Source organism: Saccopteryx bilineata, chromosome 8, assembly GCF_036850765.1.
Source record: "Saccopteryx bilineata isolate mSacBil1 chromosome 8, mSacBil1_pri_phased_curated, whole genome shotgun sequence".
Classification (NCBI taxonomy): Eukaryota; Metazoa; Chordata; class Mammalia; order Chiroptera; family Emballonuridae; genus Saccopteryx; species Saccopteryx bilineata.
The window spans coordinates 53,437,537-53,461,028 of record NC_089497.1 but is presented as its reverse complement, the minus strand read 5'-3'; the positions used below and the strand labels follow the sequence as shown (position 1 = coordinate 53,461,028).

Sequence of the window (23,492 nt, the reverse complement as noted above, 5' to 3'; positions counted from 1 at the left end):
TGGCCAGACTGTGCCTACTTGATGGAAGAGAAGGTGCAAGGGTGATGGAAACGATGAAATTATCTGGGGAATGGAGAGGAGTAACAGTCAAAGTCTAGTTGCTCAGGTCTCAGACAAGGCAAGAACCAAATGCTCAAGAGGTAAAGGAAAGAATAAAAGATCAAAGAGATAGATTGAGGTAGGCAAAGGATAGCAGTGAGAATTCATTCTGACATCCTTGATCTCAGGTAGGAAATGACTTCATCTACTGAGAGTGAGGACAAGAGTTGGGTGGGATGCAGTTTTGACAGGGAAGTTGTTCACTGGAGATTAAGAAATAGAATTGTGTCATTGGGGAATGGCGAAAGTTACTGCAGAGCAGTAGTGGAGGAGTTAGAGGATAGAGGTGATGCAAGGTTGGAGTGTGCTGCACTGGAAAATATTGTAAAGATTACTATTATGTTATTTTTATATAAAATAAAAATAGAATGAAGCCTAAAGAATAACCTGCGCCCAAATATGATTGCCAATGCAATGAAGCCTAACTTGATATAACCCTACTTTTCTGTTTCTTTCAAACTCACTCAGTTTATATCAATCTTATAACCACATGGCACCTTAAATTTGTTTATGCTTTGGTGTTTTACACATATCAGAAATGTTAAAGAACCCTTCCTTGTACCAACCCTAGCAAGCAATTTCAATTCTCTTGAGGAAATCCCAACTCCAATTTATAAACCAACACAAAGTTACATTGCTTTATCATGCTGCCTCAGTAAGAGACTAAGTGGTTAGCTAAATGTTCTTCTTTCTCTTGGCTTCTATTTTCTTTAGAAAATATGAAGTGTCTTTGGCCTGTGTGATATTCTGTGAACTCTGCAATCAAAAGAAGTTCATCTGCTTTTCTAATTTATCTCAAACTTTCTTCTTGTCTTCTAATTAATACTTCAGTTGAGTAATTTAAATTAGAAGCTAGTTGTTCCTTTAACAACCAGTGTTTTACAGTTTACTTTCTAAGGAACATTCCTCTTAAATTATATAAATCTCCTATTTTACCAGAAATTTTTTGAAAAGATTAACAAAATTGACAAATTCTTGGCAAGACTCACCAAGGAAAAAAGAGAAAGGACCCATATAAACAAAATTCAAAATGAAACAGGAAAAATCACCACAGACATCATAGATATACAAAGAATTATTGTAGAATACTACCAAAAAACTATATGCCACCAAATTCAACAATCTAGAAGAAATGGATAAATTCCTAGAACAATACAACCTTCCTAGACTGAGTCATAAAGAAGCAGAAAGCCTAAACAGACCAATTAGCAGGAAGGAAATAGAAAAAAACTATTAAAAACCTCCCCAAAAATAAAAGTCCAGGCCCAGATGGTTATACTAGTGAATTCTATCAAACATTCAAAAAAAGACTTGGTTCCTATTCTACTCAAAGTCTTCCAAAAAATTGAAGAAGAAGCAATACTTCCAAACACATTTTATGAGGCCAACATAACCCTCATACCGAAACCTGGCAAGGACAGCACAAAAAAAGAAAACTACAAACCAATATCTCTAATGAATACAGATGCTAAAATACTAAACAAAATACTAGCAAATCAAATACAACATATTAAAAAAATAATACATCATGATCAAATGGGATTCATCCCAGAATCTCAAGGATGGTTCAACATAAATAAAATGGTTAACATAATACACCATATCAACAAAACAAAGAACAAAAACCACATGATCTTATCAATAGATGCAGAAAAGGCACTCAATAAAATACAATACAACTTTATGTTTAAGATACTCAACAAAATGGGTATAGAAGGAAAATATCTCAACATGATAAAGGCCATATATGATAAACCATCAGCTAACATCATATTAAATGGCATAAAACTGAGGACTTTCCCTCTTAAATCAGAAACAAGGCCCTGGCTGGTTGGCTCAGTGGTAGAGCATCAGCCTGGCATGCAGGGGACCCGGGTTCGATTCCCGGCCAGGGCACATAGGAGAAGCACCCATTTGCTTCTCCACCTCCACCCCCTCCTTCCTCTCTGTCTCTCTCTTCCCCTCCCGCAGCCAAGGCTCCATTGGAGCAAAGATGGCCTGGGCGCTGGGGATGGCTCCTTGGCCTTTGCCTCAGGTGCTAGAGTGGCTCTGGTCATGGCAGAGCAACGCCCCGGAGGGGCAGAGCATCGCCCCCTGGTGGGCAGAGCATGGCCCCTGATGGGCGTGCCGGTTGGATCCCGGTCGGGCGCATGCGGGAGTCTGTCTGACTGTCTCTCCCCGTTTCCAGCTTCAGAAAAATACAAAAAAAAAAAAAATCAGAAACAAGACAGGGTTGTCCACTCTCTCCACTCTTATTTAACGTGGTGCTAGAAGTTGTAGCTAGAGCAATCAGACAAGATAAAGAAATAAAAGTCATCCATATCGGAAAAGAAGAAGTTTTTGCAGATGATATGATCCTATACATCAAAAACCCCAAAGACTCTACAAAAAGATTATTAGAAACAATCAACCAATACAGTAAGGTTGCAGAATACAAAATTAATATACAAAAGTCCATAACCCTTTTTTTTTTTTTTTTGTATTTTTCTGAAGATAGAAACGGGGAGAGACAGTCCGACAGACTCCCGCATGTGCCCGACTGGGATCCACCCAGCACGCCCACCAGGGGGCGACGCTCTACCCACCAGGGGGCGATGCTCTGCCCCTCCAGGGCGTCGCTCTGTTGCAACCAGAGCCACTCTAGCGCCTGGGGCAGAGGCCAAGGAGCCATCCCCAGCGCCCGGGCCATCTTTGCTCCAATGGAGCCTCGGCTGCGGGAGGGGAAGAGAGAGACAGAGAGGAAGGAGAGGGGGAGGGGTGGAGAAGCAGATGGGTGCTTCTCCTGTGTGCCCTGGCCGGGAATCGAACCCAGGACTTCTGCACGCCAGGCCAACGCTCTACCACTGAGCCAACCAGCCAGAGCCTCCATAGCCTTTTCATATGCCAACAATGAAACAGTAGAAAACAAACTCAAAAAAAATAACCCCCTTCACAATTACAATTAAAAAAATTAAATACCTAGGAATAAACATAACAAAGAATGTAAAGGACCTATATAATGAAAACTACAAAGCATTGTTAAGGGAAATCAGAAAGATACAATGAAATAGAAAAATATTCCTTGTTCTTGGATAGGAAGAATAAATATAATCAAAATGGCCATATTACCCAAAGCAATATACAACTTTAATGCAATTCCCATCAAAATTCCAATGACAGGCCCTGGCCGGCTGGCTCAGTGGTAGAGCGTCGGCCTGGCGTGCAGAAGTCCCGGGTTCGATTCCTGGCCAGGGCACACAGGAGAAGCGCCCATCTGCTTCTCCACCCCTCCCCCTCTCCTTCCTCTCTGTCTCTCTCTTCCCCTCCTGCAGCGAGGCTCCATTGGAGCAAAGATGGCCCGGGCGCTGGGGATGGCTCCTTGGCCTCTGCCCCAGGCGCTGGAGTGGCTCTGGTCGCAACAGAGCGACGCCCCGGAGGGGCAGAGCTTCGCCCCCTGGTGGGCGTGCCGGGTGGATCCCGGTCAGGCACATGCGGAAGTCTGTGGGACTGTCTCTTCCCGTTTCCAGCTTCAGAAAAATACAAAAAAAAAAAAAAATTCCAATGACATTTTTTTAAATAAATGGAACAAAAAATCATCAGATTTATATGGAACTATAAAAAACCCCAAATAGCCAAAGCAATCCTAAGGAAAAAGAATGAAGCTGGGGGCATTACAATACCTGACTTCAAATTATATTATAGAGACACGACAATCAAAATATCATAGTATTGGCAGAAAAATAGACACTCAGACCAATGGAACAGAATAGAAAGTCCAAAAATAAAACCATATATATATGGTCAAATAATTTTCAATAAAGGGACCAACAACACACAATGGAGAAAAGAAAGCATCTTCAACAAGTGGTGCTGGGAAAACTGGAAAGCCACATGCAAAAGAATGAAACTCGACTACAGTTTTTCCCCTTGTACTGAAATTAATTCAAAATGGATCAAAGACCTAAATATAAGACCTGAAACAATAAAGTACATAGAAGAAAACATAGGTACTAAACTGATGGACCTTGGTTTTAAAGAGCATTTTATGAATTTGACTCCAAAGGCAAGAGAAGTGAAGGCAAAGATAAATGAATGGGACTACATCAGACTAAGAAGTTTTTGCTCAGCAAGAGAAACTGACAACAAAATAAACAGACAGCCAACTAAGTGGGAAATGATATTTTCAAACAACAGCTCAGATAAGGGTCTAATATCCAAAATATACAAAAAACTCATAAAACTCAACAACAAACAAACAAACAATCCAATAAAAAAATAGGAAGAGGACATGAACAGACACTTTTCCCAGGAAGAAATACAAATGGCCAACAGATATATGAAAAGATGCTCATCTTCATTAATTATTAGAGAAATGCAAATCAAAACTACAATGAGATACCAACTCACACCTGTTAGATTAGCTATTATCAATAAGACAGGTAATAGCAAGTGTTGGAGAGGCTGTGGAGAAAAAGGAACCCTCATTCACTGTTGGTGGGACTGTAAAGTAGTACAACCATTATGGAAGAAAGTATGGTGGTTCCTCAAAAAACTGAAAATATAACTACCTTATGGCCCAGCAATCCCTCTACTGGGTATATACCCCCCAAAACTCAAGAGACATTGATACATAAAGACACATGTAGTCCCATGTTCATTGCAGCATTGTTCACAGTGGCCAAGACATGGAAACAACCAAAAAACCCTTCAATAGATGACTGGATAAAAAAGATGTGACACATATACACTACGGAATACTACTCAGCCATAAGAAATGATGACATCGGATCATTTACAACAAAATGGTTGGATCTTGATAACATTATATGGAGTGAAATAAGTAAATCAGAAAAAAACAAGAACTGCATGATTCCATACATAGGTGGGACATAAAAACGAGACTAAGAGACATGGACAAGAGTGTGGTGGTTGGTGGGGGGGGAAGTGGAGGAGGGGGAGGGGCACAAAGAAAATCAGATAGAAGGTGATGGAGGACAATCTGACTTTGGGTGATGGGTATGCAACATAATTGAATGACAAGATAACCTGGAGATGTTTTCTTTGAACATATGTACCCTGATTTATTGATGTCACCCCATTAAAATTAATAAAAATTTATATAAAAAAAGATCAATTTAAATGCACTTAAAAAAAGTGTTATGTCTTCTTGATATAATGTCCCCTTTATCATTATGAAATGTGCATCTGTGTCTCTGGTTATCTTTGTTGTCTTGAAGTCAGCATTGTCAGATATGAGTATGACTACACCTGCTTTTCTTTGGATATTATTTGCTTGGAGAATCATTTTCCAACATTTCACTTTGAGTCTACTTTTAAGTATGTCTCCTGAATGCAGCATATGAATAGGTTTTGCATTTTGATCCAATCTGCCACTCTGTGCCTCTTTATTTTGGTGAGTTCAGTCCATTTACAGATAGGGTAATTATTGACCTTTGAGGATTTCCTATAGCCATTTTATGTTTTGTTTTCTGGTAGCTCTGTGTCATGTTTGGCTCTTTCCTTATGTGTTTCTGTCATTTGTTTTTATTTGGTGATATTCCATGGTTCTTTCTCCTGTTTCTTCTTCTTCTTTTTTTTTTAGCTGTGTATTTCACTAGTGGGTGGTTACCATTAGGTTATTAAGAGAAAAATGTTTGTATATATAAGAGTCCTTTATCTTATGAGTGCTTCTGCACTCCATTCTCCTTTGCTACTGCTGATCTTTATCCTCCCTCCTTTTATGTTATTGTCATGGAAGGTGGTGAGGGGCTGAACCAAAGTAAAGCAGTAGAAATAGAGAGGCAGGATTGAAATAGAAAAATGCTTTAAAAGAAATATCAATGGGATTTAGTGACAGACTGAGCAGATTGAAGAGAATGAATGACCCTAGGGCTTTGATGCCAAATGACTGAGAAAATGGCTACAGCATGTTTAGAAACGAATTTGGGCTTTAGTTGGAAGATGGAGAATGAATTTTGTGGAGCTGTGTCCTTGAGATAGTAGGAGGTATGGAATTAGAGCACAGGAGAGAGGTTGGGGAAGACAGACCAGAATAATCAGCAGTTTGTGACTGATGAAACTTTGAGAGGGTCTGAGCTCTCGAAGAACAGTGGCAGAAATGAGGAGTTCAGAGTGCTGAAGACTCGGCTGTGGAGAGATTGTGAATGCTTGCTCAGCGTGAGGAAGAAGAATTGTGGTGACAGAGGAGATGAAGAAAATAGAAAGGCAAGAATGGTGTATACAATCAGAGAAAGAGAGGGTCTCAGGAAGGACAGGATAGTCATGTTGAGCAGGCTACTTCCTACCTCAGACTGTGTGTGTTTAAATCCCATCATTTCAAAAGTTCTGTTTTCTTAGTTTATCATTTGTAAAATGCTGATAATATAATTTGTCTCATAAGGATATTTTTGAGGATTAAGTGAAAAACTCATACAAAATACTTAACACACTATCTGGGACAGATCAGAAGTAAACAGATATAGTTGATGACTTTTACGGAAGCAACAGAATAGTAGAGCAGAAAAGATGGAAAGAGATTAAAGAAGAACTGAATACTGAGAAAAGACAATAGGATGGAGAACTTACTAGGGTAGGGATTCTTTGGCCAAAAATGATGAGAGATCATAGAACAGTTGCTAGAAGAGGCAATGGGGTGAAGTAAAGCTTTTGCATAAGTCTGGTCTACATTGAGCAAAGGTTACCATTGTTAGTGATGTCATGGAAGCCTATTTCATTAGGGTTGGGCCATTTCTTTCATGAGACCATTTAGCCTTCAGAATAGAAATCAAAGAATTTCACAACTAAAAGATCCTGTCAAAATATATGTGAACTGTAAAAGGGTTCAGCCTTTGTGGAAAACAGTATGATGGTTCCTCAAAAAATTCAAAATGGAATTACCATCTGAACTAGTAATCCCACTGCTGGGTATATGCTCCAAAGAATTGAAAGCAAGGACTCAAAGAGATATTTGTACACTCATGTTCATAGCAGCATTAGTCACAATAGCCAAAAAATGGAAACAACCCAAATATTCAACAACAGATGAATGTATAAACAAAATGTAGTATATAAACAAATGCGATATTATTTGGCTTTAAAAAGGAAGGAAATTCTGACATATGCTGCAGCATGGAGGAAACTTGAGGACATTATGCTAAGTGAAACAAGCCAGATAAAAAAGAACAAATATTTTATGATTCCACTTATATGAGGTACTTCATATAACTTCATAAAGACAGAAAACAGGTGGTTGCCAGGAGCTCAGGGGAGGGGAAATGGGAGTAATTGTTTAATGGGTAATGAGTTTCAGTTTGTTAAAATGGAAAAGTTCTGGGGATGGATGGGGGTGACAGAAGCACAACAATGTGAATGTACTTACTGCCACCGCACTGTACCCTGAAATGTGGTTAAAGTGCTACACTTTGTTATGTATATTTTACCATGATTTAAAAAATAAATATATATATATGCTGACAATATGAACAAAATAAGACAATGTCCTTGATAAAATAGATTGAAAAGTCATCAGAGACATTCAACTTGTATTAGTAACTTTGAAATTATAAAATATTTCACACATACAAAATGAAATGCATAATGTAAATATAGACATAAACACAATGGAACAAGCATCTAGGCAGCCACCATCGAGCTTAAAACATAGAGCATCACGAATAGTGTTGCCTCTACCTGCTGACATCTCTCTCCTTCTCTGGCACAAGAATTTCTGTTTACCTTCTGTTCGTTATTGTAGTATTATGACATGAGTATGTAACCCTAAACAACATATTGCCTTTCCAGCCAACATCATGAGATTCACCCATGGTGATGTCTATAGCTCTCTTCTCCATAAATTGAAGCTTTCATCATTATGTAGTGACCCTCTTAATTCCTAATAATGCTGTTTGTCTTAAAGTCTCTTTTGTCCAGTATTAACATGTCTACATGAACTTTCTTTTGGTTATTACTTGCCTATTAAATCATCTATTCTTTTACATTCAGTCTTTCTGTGTCCTTGTGTCATTTCAGATGTGTCTATAAGCTTAATTTTTAAAAAATCCACTCTGATAATTTCTATATTTTAACTGGCACATTTATCACTGATTCTGTTTATGGTGATTACTGATATATACGGATTCTTTTCTATTATGGTATTCATCTACTTTTCTTATGCTTTTCCTTCTCCTTTCTTCTTTTCAAGTGATGTTGTTTTTAATTCCTTATCTCTTATTTACTAGTTTGGCAGTGATATTACTTTTATAGTAATTATCCTTGAAATTTTACTTTAAATATTTGCATACTTGACTTCTTTACAAAGTCTAAAATGAATATCTTTATACACATCTTCCTCCAAAAAAAAGAACATAAAGTAAAAGATAATGGTGTACCACCAATCTGAGGCCACTTTAATTTTTTTATTATTAAGTGAGGGCAGAAGCAGCACAGAGACAGACTCCTGCATGTGACCCCACTGGCAAGCCCCCTGTGGGGCAATGCTCTGCCCATCTGGGGCCATTGCCCCATTGCTTGGCAACCAAGCTATTTTAGTGCCAGAGGTGAGGCCATGGAGCCATCCTCAGTGCCTGGGGCCAACTTGCTCCAACCAAACCATCACTGAGGGAAGGGAAGAGAGAGAGAGAAAGAGAGAAAAGGGGGAAGAGGAGGGGTGGAGAAGCAGATGGGCACTTCTCCTGTGTGCCTTGACTGGAATCGAACCCAGCACAATCACACACTTGGCCAATGCTCTACCACTGAGCCAATCAGTGAGGGCTGCCACTTTAATTTTCTGTCTTGGTATTTTCTATCCAGGCTGGTGAGTGGTATACATTTAAAATGTAGACCTAGTTTGTGGCTACAAACTTGGAAACTATCTTGCCCCCACCAAAAAGCAACAGTGGAAACATTTCTATGTCACTTCCCCTGCCAGTAGGCAGATATTTTCAATCCCACGTTTTCACATTAAGGGTATGTGAACCTTGTTGGGTCTCAGGTTGGGGAGGGAGGGGCAGTGGTAAGAGAGTCCTTCATTTCAGCTAATTACATTCTGTAGGCCCAAGACCTGGTCTGTTCCCAACTTGCTTGGCCATTAGTCTGAAAGGTTCAAGTTTCTGGCATTTCTCACTTGCCTCTAATTTTGTCACTAGATTACCATTCTGGTTTCTGCTTTACTCACTTTATTTGGCACTCAACGATTTCCCTCACTTTCTTACAACGTAACAAGGCAGTTTTAAAGGTACAGTTTGCTGGGATTTGCCTAACGTCTTGGTGTTTTTTGAAGGAGGGCTTTTCAGAATACTTAAACTCTCTATGAAAAGCAGACAAAACCTGCCGCTAATCTGTTGTTTGTGCATAAAGCTATATACCATGTATGAATTTTTATATTTCTTTCTATTTGTCCTGAAACTTTTTGAGTGAAATATATAAGTTTTCTCTTACAATTAGAGTAGATAAGCACATACAGATATAAAGAGAGATGTTTATCAAATGGCTTCTTAATGATTATTTTTATTTGGAAATAACTGAATGTCAAATAACAGGATTCACAGAGTGATTTTACTACACTCTTATGTGGCCAATAAGAGTTATGCACATAACATGAAAGATGTTCATGATATGCTGTGGAGTAAATAAGCGCTTTTCTATGACCCTATCTTTTATGCAAATATATTTACATTAAAAAAATTCTGGAAAGAGATATCCAATATTTGAGGTTGTAAGGCCAGTCATCACAGCCAACACAGCCGTCACTGCCAGACAGGTGCAGGTTCCCATTAGATTCCGACAGACAGTAATGAAACTGCGGAGCCAAAAACTGGTGGGCCATTCCTTTATTCTAGCCTCATAACTGGCCGGCGAGTAAAACACGGGGCACCAAAATCCACTCACACATTCTCTGGTTCCACAACCAGGAGAATCTTGTCTGGTTTTTCCTAGAATCAAAGGTCCCCACCAGTCTCAGCAGAGCTCACAAAGCCCCTCCCCCCTCTGGTTCCCATCTGCCAACATGGCTTCTTTCTTTCCAGCACTCTTCTTCCCTGCTCTCACTCTGCAAAAATATGGCCTTCTCCTTCTTCTCTTTTCTTCATCGCCAACTTTTCTTGGTGTGAAAACCCCTCCTCTAGCACACATTAGCATAACAAAGCCCCTTCCCAAGCAGGAAGGTAACTAGCAGTTTCACCTGGCAGCGCAATTTACCTGGGCAGCGGCCATTTTTAACAATAAAAGTGAGCAAAGTCCGAAAATACAGATTTTACAAATCCACTTGCCCAACAGGGATGACATTGATAGAAGAATTTTTTTGCTTCTTGTTTATCTCTACTTTTTAAATGAATTAGTACTCCATGTGTTTTTTAATGTTAATAGATAGATTTACCACAACAGTAAGCAGGAGTTAGCGAACCCCTCTAACGTTGGAGTTGTGTAACAATAGAATGCATCTGTCTCGTGGGGTAGTGAACTCCCCAGTATTGAGAGTATCACACAAGCTGGATAACCTCCTGTTCAGAATTCCTGCCAAAGATTCTCATTTTATTTACTTTTTCTCTGCTAATAGGTCAACCAATCAATGTCTTACACCAATAAGCAAGTATGCATTCCCCCGGAGCTTCCCGAATTGCTGAAGCAATTTACCAAAGCCGCTATTCGGACCCAGCCACAGGACCTCATCCAGTGGGCTGCAGAGTACGTACTCCTTTCTCACCTCCAGCCCCTAGTTCCCATTGGAGGTGGAGATGGGGGTGGAGGAAGGAAAGGTTTTGAAAAACTGTGAGTAGGTTGTCATGGCTGCAGGCTGTAAGTAGAGACATATCAGCATAGTGTTTGTGATGTTCAGCTCTTACATTGCTGTGGTGCTTTAAACTTCATACATAAATCCATCAAACTGGGTGAAGATGAGATTCCCTTAAGCGAACCAGACTGAGAAATAGGACGCCAGAGCAATAGGAAAAGGGTCCTGAGACAATCAACCAGTTAGTTTATCACTTCACATCAGCACACACACACTCCATCAGATCCCTGCACCCCAGCCGCCTGTCCCAGGGGAAAGAAAAGTTCAGGATCCTGGAGTTTGGCCGACCTTAACGCGGTGTAAACCAGGGCCTCGTTCTCCACTAGGTGGCAGCAGAGCACCTGGGGAGGGCTGCGATCACCCCGTGGGGTGGAACGGGTGGGACTAGTCCAAGCTGGTTCACTCCTCTCGTGAGACACCTTCCTCCTTTGCTGTTAAAACTCGTTTTTGGCCCTGGCGGGGTGCTCAGTGGATAAAGCGTCGTTCTGGCACACCCGGTCGTAGGTTGGATCCCCCAGTCAAGGTGCATACAAGAGACGATCAGTGAGTGCGTAATTAACTGGAACCAGTTGATGCTTCTCTCTCTCTCAAATCAATGGGAAAATTTTTTTCCTCTTGCCTCAACCAGTGACCTTATGTATTTTGTCATTAGGGAAATTGTTATTCTCTTTCGTGTTTCTTTGAACTGGCTTGTCCACACAGTTACACATTACATTCTGGAGAAATGGAGCAAAACGAGTGTTATGGGCTAGAGAGCACCCAGCCTGGCTGAAAACACTGTGCCTCAAAAGCAGTGGCCTCTGTCCTCAGAGACCCTGGAGGCTGCCCAGCGGAAGGAGCTTACACAACAATAGCACTGGCCTGGACCGAAACAGCTTTATACAGAAGGCCTCTCAACTTTGAAGTGGCTGTTTAGACCAAGTGTTTCCTTGAAACTGGGGAACTACCAGACCTCCCAGACCATTTCAAGCTGTTTTTATTGCGTGATGGCCTCCGTAGTAGTGTTTCAATGGGAAAGGGGAGTAAGAGCCACTGGTGGACTGGGGGAAGGGAGAAGCAAGGTTGTAGGTGTGTTGTGCAGGTGGTGAGAAAGGGTGGTGGACACCCTGAGAAGGCACGCTAAGGGGTCTAAGGGGAGCCGTCCAGAAGCTCTGAGCCAGCGCACTCATACCCCAGGTGGGGCCACCAGGACACTTACAAATAGAAGGAAAATAATCTGGTAGTGCTCATAAAAAGAGACAGAAATGAGGTTGCTTTGCTAGTAATGAGGCCTGTGTAGTTCTCCATTCTAAATTTTATCTATTACCTCTAAGCATGAACTTCAGCATCAGAAGACTAATTTCTTTTGGCATCTCGAGCAGACTTTTTTTATACTATATAATAGTTTCAACCTCCATTTTATTTTCTTGTGCCTGCTGTTTAATAGCAAGAAAAATGGCATTTCTTGGTATTGTCCTTGACATTTATATAAGAAAACACCACACTGTTGTAGCCTGCTTGCTTCTGTACAGTATTGTGCACAATAAATTTTTTAGCTGTCCATGAAGAATCAATTTGTAGTTCAGCTGCAGGGAAGAAGGAGAGTGTGGCCCAAGAGCACTCTCCACCCACGCAGACATTGAAAAGCCCTTAGCAGATGGTTTTACGTGACTTACAAACCTGCAGCATTTTAGAGCAGAAACTCCACAAAGTATTTCCAAGGCAAAGTATATATTTAATTCATCACAAGCAAGAATGTCCTTGCCTGTGTGCTGTCAATGAAGGAACTTTTTTCTTTTAGATATTTTGGGGCTGTGTGCCGCGGAGAGACTCCTCCTGGGAGAGAGTGGTCTGAGCCAGTCGCTTCGTCTAACTGTGCAGAGCTTACACCTGAGCTGTTGAAGGCCCTGCATTCTAGGGTAAGGGTCGCACTGCAGCATCAAATGCAGGGACAATGTCAAGGCCTGGCGGGTACAGACAGAAGCCCACTGCCAAGTCAGCTGGCCACTCAGCATTGTCCTAACGTTCACTAAACCATGCACTGAAAGTCACCCTTCCCTGAAGGAAATAGGAATGACACTGACATGAACAGTAAGCTGAGTTGTCAGTTGGGGTCACCCCATGTTTCCCCAAAGCTGGCAGAATGTCCAGGGGCTCCATGAAATGCTTGCTGATCCTTTCTCCTCAGAAAGTGCAGGTCCACATCCCTTGACAGTGTCTCCCTTACTGATTAAGAGGAGCACAGTCACAGTTTGGGGAGGAACATACTGTCATTCCCCAGTTATCCCAGGTGTGGACATAGCCAAGTTTCAGGATAACTCTGGCTCTCTTCACTGCCACATCGTCCTGGGAGCTGCCTGATGAATGGATAAGGAAATACAGTTTAGCACCACCAGACCCTGCTTTAGGATCTAGGACAGAGCAGTTTAGGGTGGTTCAAGACTGACTTAGCCAAAAGCATTTCGCTAGAATCAGAGGGTCTGGGAAGATGTACTGATGCTTCACGGGGCCATCTGTGCCCTTATGGTATGGTTGGCCAACAGCTGGCCATTTGTTCCCTTTTCCTCTTAACCACCCAGTACCTTGTGCAGTGGACACGGCACAGATCTGAAGTAACTGTGACCAAGTAACATGAAGCATCTAGATATAGACCCCATCTTATTCCTGGGAAAGGGTGAGGGGGTGCATGCGAAGTCTGCTGCAAAGAACTGAGCAAAGCCTAGAGGCGAGAGACTTGACGCCTAATTCTAGTGTTACTACTAATTCTGGTCTCAAACCGTCCTCTGCCTTTCGGCTACACTTCAGGCTGCCCTGGCTGCCTTACATGGATAACCTAGGAGCAAAACAGCAGATAATAAAAGCATTAGGAAAAAGTTAAAAGATAATGTAAATGTATTGAATTTATTGGGGTAACATTGGTTAATAAAATTATCAGGTGCACAATTCTATGATATATCACCTCTATATTATATTACCCTAAGTCAAGTCTCCCTCCATTACCATTTATCCCCCTTCTAGCCTCTGCCACCTCCCCCCATAATTTTGATCAATTATATCTTAGCATATTTTTCATTGGCTGAATATTTCTCTACCCTTACAAAGATAGCTGCCAATCAGAGTCCCCCTTTATCTCCTCACATCCCCATCTCTCACCGGGCACTGGGAGAACACAGGGTGTTTTCTGGGCAGTATTCCTCCAGGACTTTCATCCTGCCCCTCATTCTCTGTCCTGTGTCTGTCTCCTGCCGTGCAGGTTGGTGGCAGACTGATCATCCATGTCAGTGAGCTGGCCCAGATGTGGAAGGTGCTGCGTCTCCCAATAGACATGTTTAATAGTGTGATGGCTGTGGGCCACTTCACAGAGGAGATTGAGTGGCTGAAGTTTTTAACCCTTGCTTGCAGCTCACTTGGTGTCGTAAGTTCACTTTAACACTCTTTGTCTGTAAGGGAAAGTCGCCCTTTGGGCCTGGAAGGGCAGGCCATCTCTACCCATAGCCAACTCCCCAGGGCTGATGCTGCACATGCCTCTTGTCTGCTCCTCCTCCCGGCTGGGTTCAGTCAGTTCCCGGCTCATCAGCCAGAAGCAGGGGTCAGAGGGGAGAAAGAGTGGAAAAATGTCATCAGGTTCTGGGGAGAGTTTGACTAAAATGTGGCTTTTGGATTATTTATGAATTTCAATCATTGCACTTAGACTCATTTCCATCCCCACTTTACTCCCTTCATTCGTGTTCCTAGAGATAACTGAGTCCCAGCTGTGGCATCAGATTTGCTTTTACTTGGGCTCCAGATACCAAGGAGAGACATTTAAAAAGAGGTATAGCTTCATATACAATTATTTGATAAACATAATTGGATAAAAAAAATCAGAGATAAGACAGCAGGAAAGGAAGAGATGAGGCTGTGTCTAGACTTATAGTCATGACATCATCATAAGATTAGAGTGGGTTTATAATTGGGAAAGCTATTTTTCTATTTTAAAGAAAAAGATACTGCAATGAGTTTATATATGTATTTAAAAGCATTAAGTATCATCTTATATGTGACTCATTCTTTTTAAACAGTGTTATAATAAATGAGAATTAATCAGAAATATGGTTTTTAAAAAATCCCTGAAATTCATACAAGTTTAAAAGTTAATGAGAAAATTATTGCCTCTGCCAAAACCAAATCGTATGAAAAGGTAGTTCAACTTATGCAGCATATCTAAACACAATCTATTCTTTCTTCTCACATATGCTTGAAATGCATATTTGACATTTTTGTTTCTGGGAAAAAGTACTCAAATACAAAAGTACAGAAATACTGCAGTCCACCTTCTCATATGGTTTTCCGCCGCAACTTTTTTTTTCTCCCAACAGAGTACTATTTTTTATTTAATTAATTGTGTTTACATAGATTCTAGGGTCACCCCGAATGCCTCCCCCCTCCCCCCTATTCCCCTCAACATCTCCCTTGCCCCCTCCCTACAGCGCCCTCCTCCTTCCCTTCAGGTTTATCCCATCCTATCACCCCCTTTCCTCTGTCCTCTTTTCCTCTGGTCCCTTTGATCCCTCCTCTGTCTCAATTCCGTTCCTCAGTTCACATTATTCCTTGGATTCCTCAAATGAATGAGGTCATATGATATTTTTCTTTCTCTACCTGGCTTATTTCACTCAACATAATAGTTTCCAGGTCCCTCAATATTGTTGCAAAAGGTAAGATTTCCTTCTTTTTCATGGCCCCATAGTATTCCATTGTATATCTGTACCATCGCTTTTTAATCCACTCATCCACTGACAGACACTTGGGCTGTTTCCAGATCTTTGCTATTGTGAACAATGCTGCCATAAACATGGGAGTGCATTTCTTCTTTAGAAATAGTGCTATGGTGTTCTTGGGGTATATTCCTAAAAGTGGGATAGCTGGGTCAAAAGGCAGTTCAATTTTTAATTTTTTGAGGAATCTCCATACTGTTCCACAGTGGCTACACCAGTCTGCATTCCCACCAGCAGTGCAGGAGAGTTCCCTTTTTCCACATCCTCACCAGCACCAATCATGTGTTGTTTTGTCAATGAGCGCCATTCTGACTGGTGTGAGGTGGTATCTCATTGTGGTTTTAATTTGCGTTTCTCTAATGATTAGTGATGTTGAACATTTTTTCATTTGTTTATTGGCCATCTCTATGTCCTCTTTGGAGAAGTGTCATTTTTTTATTGGATTGTTTGTCTTCCTGGTGTTGAGTTTTACAAGTTCTTTATAAATTTTGGTTATTAATCCCTTATCAGATATATTGTCGAATGTGTTCTCCCATTGTGTGATTTGTCTTTTTATTCTGTTCATATTGTCTTTAGCTGCTGTGCAAAAGCTTTTTAGTTTGATATAGTCCCATTTGTTTATCCTGTCTTTTATTTCATTTGCCTGTGGAGATAATTTAGCAAAGATATTGCTGCGATAGATGTCAGTGAGCTTACTGCCTAAGTTTTCTTCTAGGATACTTATGGTTCCACGATTTACATTTAAGTCCTTTATCCATTTTGAGTTTATTTTTGTGCATGGTGTAAGTTGGTGGTCTAGTTTCATTTTTTTGCAGGTAGCTGTCCAGTTTTCCCAACACCATTTGTTAAAGAGACTGTCTTTACTCCACTGTAAGCTCTTACCTCCTTTTTCAACTATCAGTTGTCCATAAGAGTGTGGGTTTATTTCTGGGTTCTCTGTTCTGTTCCATTGATTTATGTGCCTGTTCTTATGCCAGTACCAAGCTGTTTTGAGTACAATGGCCTTGTAGTATAACTTGATATCAGGAAGTGTGATACCTCCCACTTTATTCTTCTTTTTCAAAATTGCTGAGGCTATTCGTGGTTTTTGTGGTTCCATATAAATTTTTGGAATATGTGTTTTATATCTTTGAAGTATGTCATTGGTATTTTAATTGGTATTGCATTGAATTTATAAATTGCTTTGGGTAATATAGACATTTTAATGATGTTTATTCTTCCTAACCATGAGCATGGTATATGCTTCCACTTGTTTGTGTCTTCCTTGATTTCTTTTATCAATATTTTATAATTTTCTGAGTACAAGTCTTTAACATCCTTGATTAAATTTACTCCTTGGTACTTTATTTTTTTGTTGCAATAGTGAAGGGGATTGTTTCCTTAATTTCTCTATCTGACAGTTCATTGTTTGTGTATGAAAATGCCTCTGATTTCTGTGTATTAATTTTATATCCTGCTACCTTGCTGAATTCATTTATTAGGTCCAGTAGTTTTTTTTTAAATTAATTTTAATGGGCTGACATTGATAAATCAGGGTACATATGTTCAGAGAAAACATCTCTAGATTATTTTGACATTTGATTATGCTACATTCCCATCACCCAAAGTCCAATTGTCTTCCCTCACCTTCTAACTGGTTTTCTGTGTGCCCCTCCTATCCCCAACCCCCTCCTTCTCCTCCCCCCCACTCCATAACCCCCACACTCTTGCCCATGTCTCTGAGTCTCATTTTTATGTCCCACCTATGTATGGAATCATATAGTTCTTAGATTTTTCTGATTTACTTATTTCTCTCAGTATAATGTTATCAAGGTCTATCCATGTTGTTGTAAATGATCTGATGTCATCTTTTCTTATGGCTGAGTAGTATTCCATAGTATATATGTACCAAAGCTTTTTAATCCACTTGTTCACTGACGGACACTTGGGCTGTTTCTAGATCTTTGCTATTGTGAACAATGCTGCCATAAACATGGGGGTGCATTTCTTCTTTTCAAACAGTGCTATGGTGTTCTTGGGGTATATTCCTAAAAGTGGTATAGCTGGGTCAAAAGGCAGTTCGATTTTTAATTTTTTGAGGAATCTCCATACTGTTTTCCACAGTGGCTGCACTAGTCTGCATTCCCACCAGGAGTGAAGGAGGGTTCCCTTTTCTCCACATCCTTGCCAGCACTTATTCTGTGTTGTTTTGTTGATGAGCGCCATTCTGACTGGTGTGAGGTGATATCTCATTGTGGTTTTAATTTGCGTTTCTCTAATGATTAGTGATGTTGAGCATTTTTTCATATGCCTACTGGCCATCTGTATGTCCTCTTTGAAGAAGTGTCTATTCATTTCTTTCGCCCATTTTTTTATTGGATTATTTGTCTTCCTGGTACTGAATTTTACAAGTTCTTTATAAATTTTGGTTATTAACCACTTATCAGACATATTGTAAAATATATTCTTTCATTGTGTAGTTTGTCTTTTTATTCTGTTCTTATTGTCTTTAGCTGTGCAGAAGCTTTTTAGTTTGATATAGACCCATTTGTTTCTCCTGTCTTTTATTTCACTTGCCTGTGGAGATAATTCAGCAAAGATATTGCTGCCAGAGATATCAGAGAGCTTACTGCCTATGTTTTCTTCTAAGATGCTTATGGTTTTACGGCTTACATTTAAGTCTTTTATCCATTTTGAGTTTATTTTTGTGAATGGTGTAGTTGGTGGTCTAGTTTCATTTTTTTGCAGGTAGCTGTCCAATTTTCCCAACACCATTTGTTGAAGAGGCTGTCTTTACTCCGATGTATGCTCTTACTTCCTTTGTCAAATATCAGTTGTCCATAAGACTGTGGGTTTACTTCTGGGTTCTCAGTTCTGTTCCATTGATCTATATGTCTGTTCTTATGCCAGTACCAGGCTGTTTTGAGTACAATGGCCTTGTAGTATAACTTGATATCAGGAAGTGTGATACCTCCCACTTTATTCTTCCTTTTCAAGATTGCTGAGGCTATTCGTGTTCTCTTCTGGTTCCATATAAATTTTTGGAATATGTGTTCTATATCTTTGAAGTATGTCATTGGTATTTTTTTTTTTTTGTATTTTTCTGGAGCTGGAAACGGGGAGAGACAGTCAGACAGACTCCCGCATGCGCCCGACCGGGATCCACCCAGCACACCCACCAGGGGCGATGCTCTGCCCACCAGGGGGCGATGCTCTGCCCCTCCGGGGCGTCGCTCTGCCACGACCAGAGCCACTCTAGCACCTGGGGCAGAGGCCAAGGAGCCATCCCCAGCGCCCGGGCCATCTTTGCTCCAATGGAGCCTTGGTTGCAGGAGGGGAAGAGAGAGACAGAGAGGAAGGGGGGGTGGAGAAGCAAATGGGCGCTTCTCCTATGTGCTCTGACCGGGAATCGAACCCAGGTCCCCCGCATGCCAGGCCGACGCTCTACCGCTGAGCCAACCGGCCAGGGCCTCATTGGTATTTTAATCAGTATTGCATTGAATTTATAAATTGCTTTGGGTAATATAGACATTTTAATGATGTTTATTCTTCCTAACCATGAGCACGGTATATGCTTCCACTCGTTTGTATCTTCCCTGATTTCTTTAATGAATGTTTTATAATTTTACGAATACAAGTCTTTAATTTTCCTGGTTAAATTTATTCCTAGGTACTTTATTTTTTTGGTTGCAATGGTGAAGGGGATTGCGTCCTTAATTTCTCTTTCTGACAGTTCAATGTTACTGTATAAAAATACCTCTGATTTCTGAGTATTAATTTTATATCCTTCCACCTTGCTGAATTCATTTATCAAGTCTAGTAGTTTTTGGACTGAGACTTTAGGGTTTTCTATATACAATATCATATCATCAGCAAATAATGATAGTTTTACTTTTTCTTTTCCAATTTGGATGCCTTTTATTTCTTTTTCTTGTCTGATTGCTGTGACTAGGACTTCCAGAACTATGTTGAATAAGAGTGGTGTAAGGGGGCACCCCTGCCTTGATCCTGATCTTAAGGGGATTGCTTTTAATTTTTGCCCATTGAGTATGATGTTGCGTTTGTCATAGATGGCCTTTATCATGTTGAGGTATGTTCCCTGTATTCCTACTTTGCTGAGAGTTTTTATCATGAATGGGTGCTGGATTTTATCAAATGCTTTTTCTGCATCTATTGAAATTATCATGTGGTTTTTCTCCTTCCTTTTGTTTATGTGATGAATCATATTGATTGATTTGCAAATATTGTACCAGCCTTGCCTCCCAAGAATAAATCCCACTTGATTATGGTGTATGATTTTTTTCATATATTGCTGGATCCTGTTTGCTAATATTTGGTTGAGGATTTTAGCATCTAAATTCATCATGGATATTGGCCTATAATTTTCTTTCTTTATGTTGTCTTTGCCTAGATTTAGAATCAGAATTATGCTTGACTCATAAAAGGAGCTTAGAAGTCTTCCTTCCTTTTGAATTTTTTGAAATAGCTTGAGAAGGATAAGAGTTAGTTCTTCTTTGAATATTAGTTAAAATTCACTTGTGAAGCCATCAGGCCCTGGACTTTTCTTTTATGGGAGTTTTTTTTTATATAACTGTTTAATCTCATTTGTTGTAATTGGTCTGTTTAGGTTTTCTGATTCTTCCAGATTAATTCTTGGAGGATTATATGTTTCAAGGAATTTTTCCATTTCATCTGGGTTGTCTAGTTTTTTGACATACAGTTCTTCATAGTATTTTCTTACAATATTTTGTATTTCTGTTGTGTCAGTTGTTATTTCTCCACTCTCATTTCTAATTTTATTTATTTGAGTCCTCTCTTTTTTTTTCTTGGTGGGCCTGGTTAAAGGTTAATAGATCTTGTTAACCTTTTCCAAGAACCAGCTCCTGGTTTCATTGATCCTCTGTATTGTTTCTTTAGCCTCTATGTCATTTATTTCTGCTCTGATCTTTATTATTTCCTTCCTTCTACTAGCTCTGGGCTTTACTTGCTGTTCTTTTTCTAATTCTCTTAGATGCAGTGTCAAGTTCTTTATTTGAGCTTTTTCTAGCTTCTTGAGGTATGCCTGTAATACTATGAACTTCCCTCTCAGAACTGCTTTTGCTGTGTCCCATAAGTTTTGAGTTGATGTATGCTCATTATCGTTCATTTCTAGGAATTTTTTAATTTTTTCTTTGATCTCATTGTTAACCCATTCATAATTTAATAACATGCTATTTAGTTTCCATGTGTTTGAGTATTTTCCAGTTTTTGTGGTTGATTTCTAGTTTCATGCCATTGTGATCAGAGAAAGTCCTCGATTTCAATCTTCTTAAATTTGTTGAGACCGCTTTTGTGTCCTAACATGCGGTCTATCCTAGAGAATGTACCATGAGCACTTGAAAAGAATGTATATTCTGCTGCTTTAGGGTGAAAGGTTCTGAAGATATCTATTAAATGAGTTGATCTAGTATGTCCTTTAAGTCTGCTGTTTCTTTGTTAATTTTCTTTCTTGAGGATCTATCTAGTGATGTTAGCAGGGTATTGAAATCCCCTACTATTATAGTATTGCTGTTGATCTCGTCCTTTAAATCCATCAAAGTCTGCTTTATATATGTAGATGCTCCTATATTAGGTGCGTAGATATTTATAACGGTTATATCTTCCTGTTGGATTGCTCCCTTTATCATTATGTACTGACCTTCTTTATCTCTTACTATAGTCTTTGTTTTAAAGTCCATTTTGTATGATATAAGTATTGCTACCCCAGCTTTTTTTTCATTTCTATTTGCGTGAAATAGTTTTTTCCATCCTTTTATCTTCAGTCTATGTGCATCTTTTGTTTTAAGGTGTGTCTCTCGTAGACAGCATATGTATGGGTCCTGTTTTCTTATCCATGCAGCTATTCTATGTCTTTTGATTAGATCATTTAATTCATTTACATTTGTTATTGATATGTAGTTGTTTATTGCCATTTTATTCTTTAAAACTGTATTCCTCTTTTGCTATATTCTTTTTCTCCTTTGATCTTTTACAACAGGCCCCTTAGCATTTCTTGCAGCCTTGGTTTGGTTGTAGTGAATTCCTTGAGGGGTTTTTTTGTCTGTAAAGCTTTTAATTTCTCCTTCAATTTTTGTTTTGTTTTTTTTTTTTAATTTTTATTTATTTATTTATTTTTTACAGAGACAGAGAGTGAATCAGAGAGAGGGATAGACAGGGACAAACAGGAACTGAGAGAGATGAGAAACATCAATCATTAGTTTTTCATTGCACTTTGCAACACCTTAGTTGTTCATTGATTGCTCTCTCACATGTGCCTTGACCGCGGGCCTTCAGCAGACCGAGTAACCCCTTGCTGAAGCCAGCGACCCTGGGTTCAAGCTGGTGGGTTTTTCCTCAAACCAGATGAGCCCGCACTCAAGCTGGTGACCTCGGGGTCCTGAACCCAGGTCCTCTGCATTGCAGTCTGATGCTCTATCCACTGTGCCACCACCTGGTCAGGCTCTCCTTCAATTTTAAACTATAGCCTTGCTGGATAAAGTAGTCTTGGTTGTAGGCTCTTGTTCTGCATTACTTTGAATATTTCTTGCCATTCCCTTCTGACCTCAAGTGTTTCTGTTGAGAAGTCGGATGTCATCCTTATGGGGGCTCCTTTGTCGATGATAGTCTTTTTTTTCTCTAACAGCTTTTAATATTTTCTCTTTATCACTTATCTTGGGTATTTTAATTATGATGTGTCTTGGTGTAGATTTCTTTGGGTTTCTCTTTAAGGGAGTTCTCTGTGCTTCTTGAACTTGTGAGATGTTTTCCTGCCTTAATTGAGGGAAATTTTCAGCTATGATATGTTTGGACAAAGTTTCTATCTCTTGTTCTTTCTCTTCTTCTTCAGGAACCCCTATGATGCAGATGTTATTTCTCTTTATGTTGTCACAGAGCTCTCATAGAGTTTCCTCAGACTTTTACGTCTCTTTTCTTTTTTCTGCTCTGCTTCTGTGCCTTTTTTTATCTTGTCCTCTAACTCACTGATTTGATTCTCAGCTTCATTCATCCTGCTTTTAATTCCTTCCATTGTGTTCTTCATTTCTGATATTGTATTTGTCATTTCTGACTGATTTTTTTTAATTATTTCAATGTCCTTTTGTATATTTGCTATCTTTTTATTTAGGTGTTCATAATGACCATCTATTGTTGTTCAAATATCTTTGAGCATCCTAAGAATCATTATTTTAAACTCTGCTTCTTGTAATTTGGTTATATCTGATGCATTTAGGTCCTTTTCTGGGATTTCTCTTGATTCATTTGTGTTGCATTTCTCTGCTTTCTCATTTTGTCTGTGTAAAAGAAGGTTTTGGCCACTGGAGTCCACTGGGTGTGGCCTCTGTGTTCCCTAGGTGTGGTCTGTCTACAGGCCCACCACCCCCTCTGCTGTTGCAGCCTAAGGTGTTCGGGTATGGGCATTCCTGGTGGCTGCCCACTGGGGCTGTTGCTGTGGTTTCCGCCTCTCCTTCACAGGAGTGGCTGTGATCACGTGCTTGGGTATACAAGCCTCAGTAGCTTTGGCTTTCGCCCCACCCCCATGGGCAGCGTTATGCCTGGCCCTTAGGGCAGTGGTGAGCACCTTTGCTCAGCTGCGGGTCTCCACCTGATTCCAGGCTTTCACCATGCCCTTGCAGAAGGAGCCTGCTCGTGGGATGGCTGCAAGCCTTGGCTCCACAGGCCGGGTGGAACTCTCTGCCCACGCTCAGTAGTGGGACTCTGCCTGCTCTGGGCTTTCGGCTCCACCCCTGCGGGAGGAGCCGGCTCCCAAGTCAGGCCACAAGCCTGGGTTCCGTGGGCGGAGCAAGGCTGTGCTCCTGCACCCTTGCTCAAGGGCAGGTCTCCACCCCTTCCAGGGATCCTACCCTTCCCCCTCGCAGGCTGGATTGCAGGAGGCCCGCAGC

The 23,492-nt window shown here is 40.3% G+C and overlaps 1 protein-coding gene across 1 annotated transcript in view; it reads left to right on the top strand.

Moving 5' to 3' along the window:
• The window catches only part of ROPN1 (rhophilin associated tail protein 1), a 44,162-nt gene that overhangs the window by 9,815 nt on the left and 10,855 nt on the right, over nt 1–23,492 (top strand). The window contains exons 2-4 of the mRNA XM_066241494.1: nt 10,631–10,758; nt 12,645–12,762; nt 14,097–14,258. Coding sequence (XP_066097591.1) covers nt 10,643–10,758; nt 12,645–12,762; nt 14,097–14,258 — 396 coding nt within the window. The 5' untranslated portion in view covers nt 10,631–10,642. The remainder of the gene's footprint in view (nt 1–10,630; nt 10,759–12,644; nt 12,763–14,096; nt 14,259–23,492) is intronic.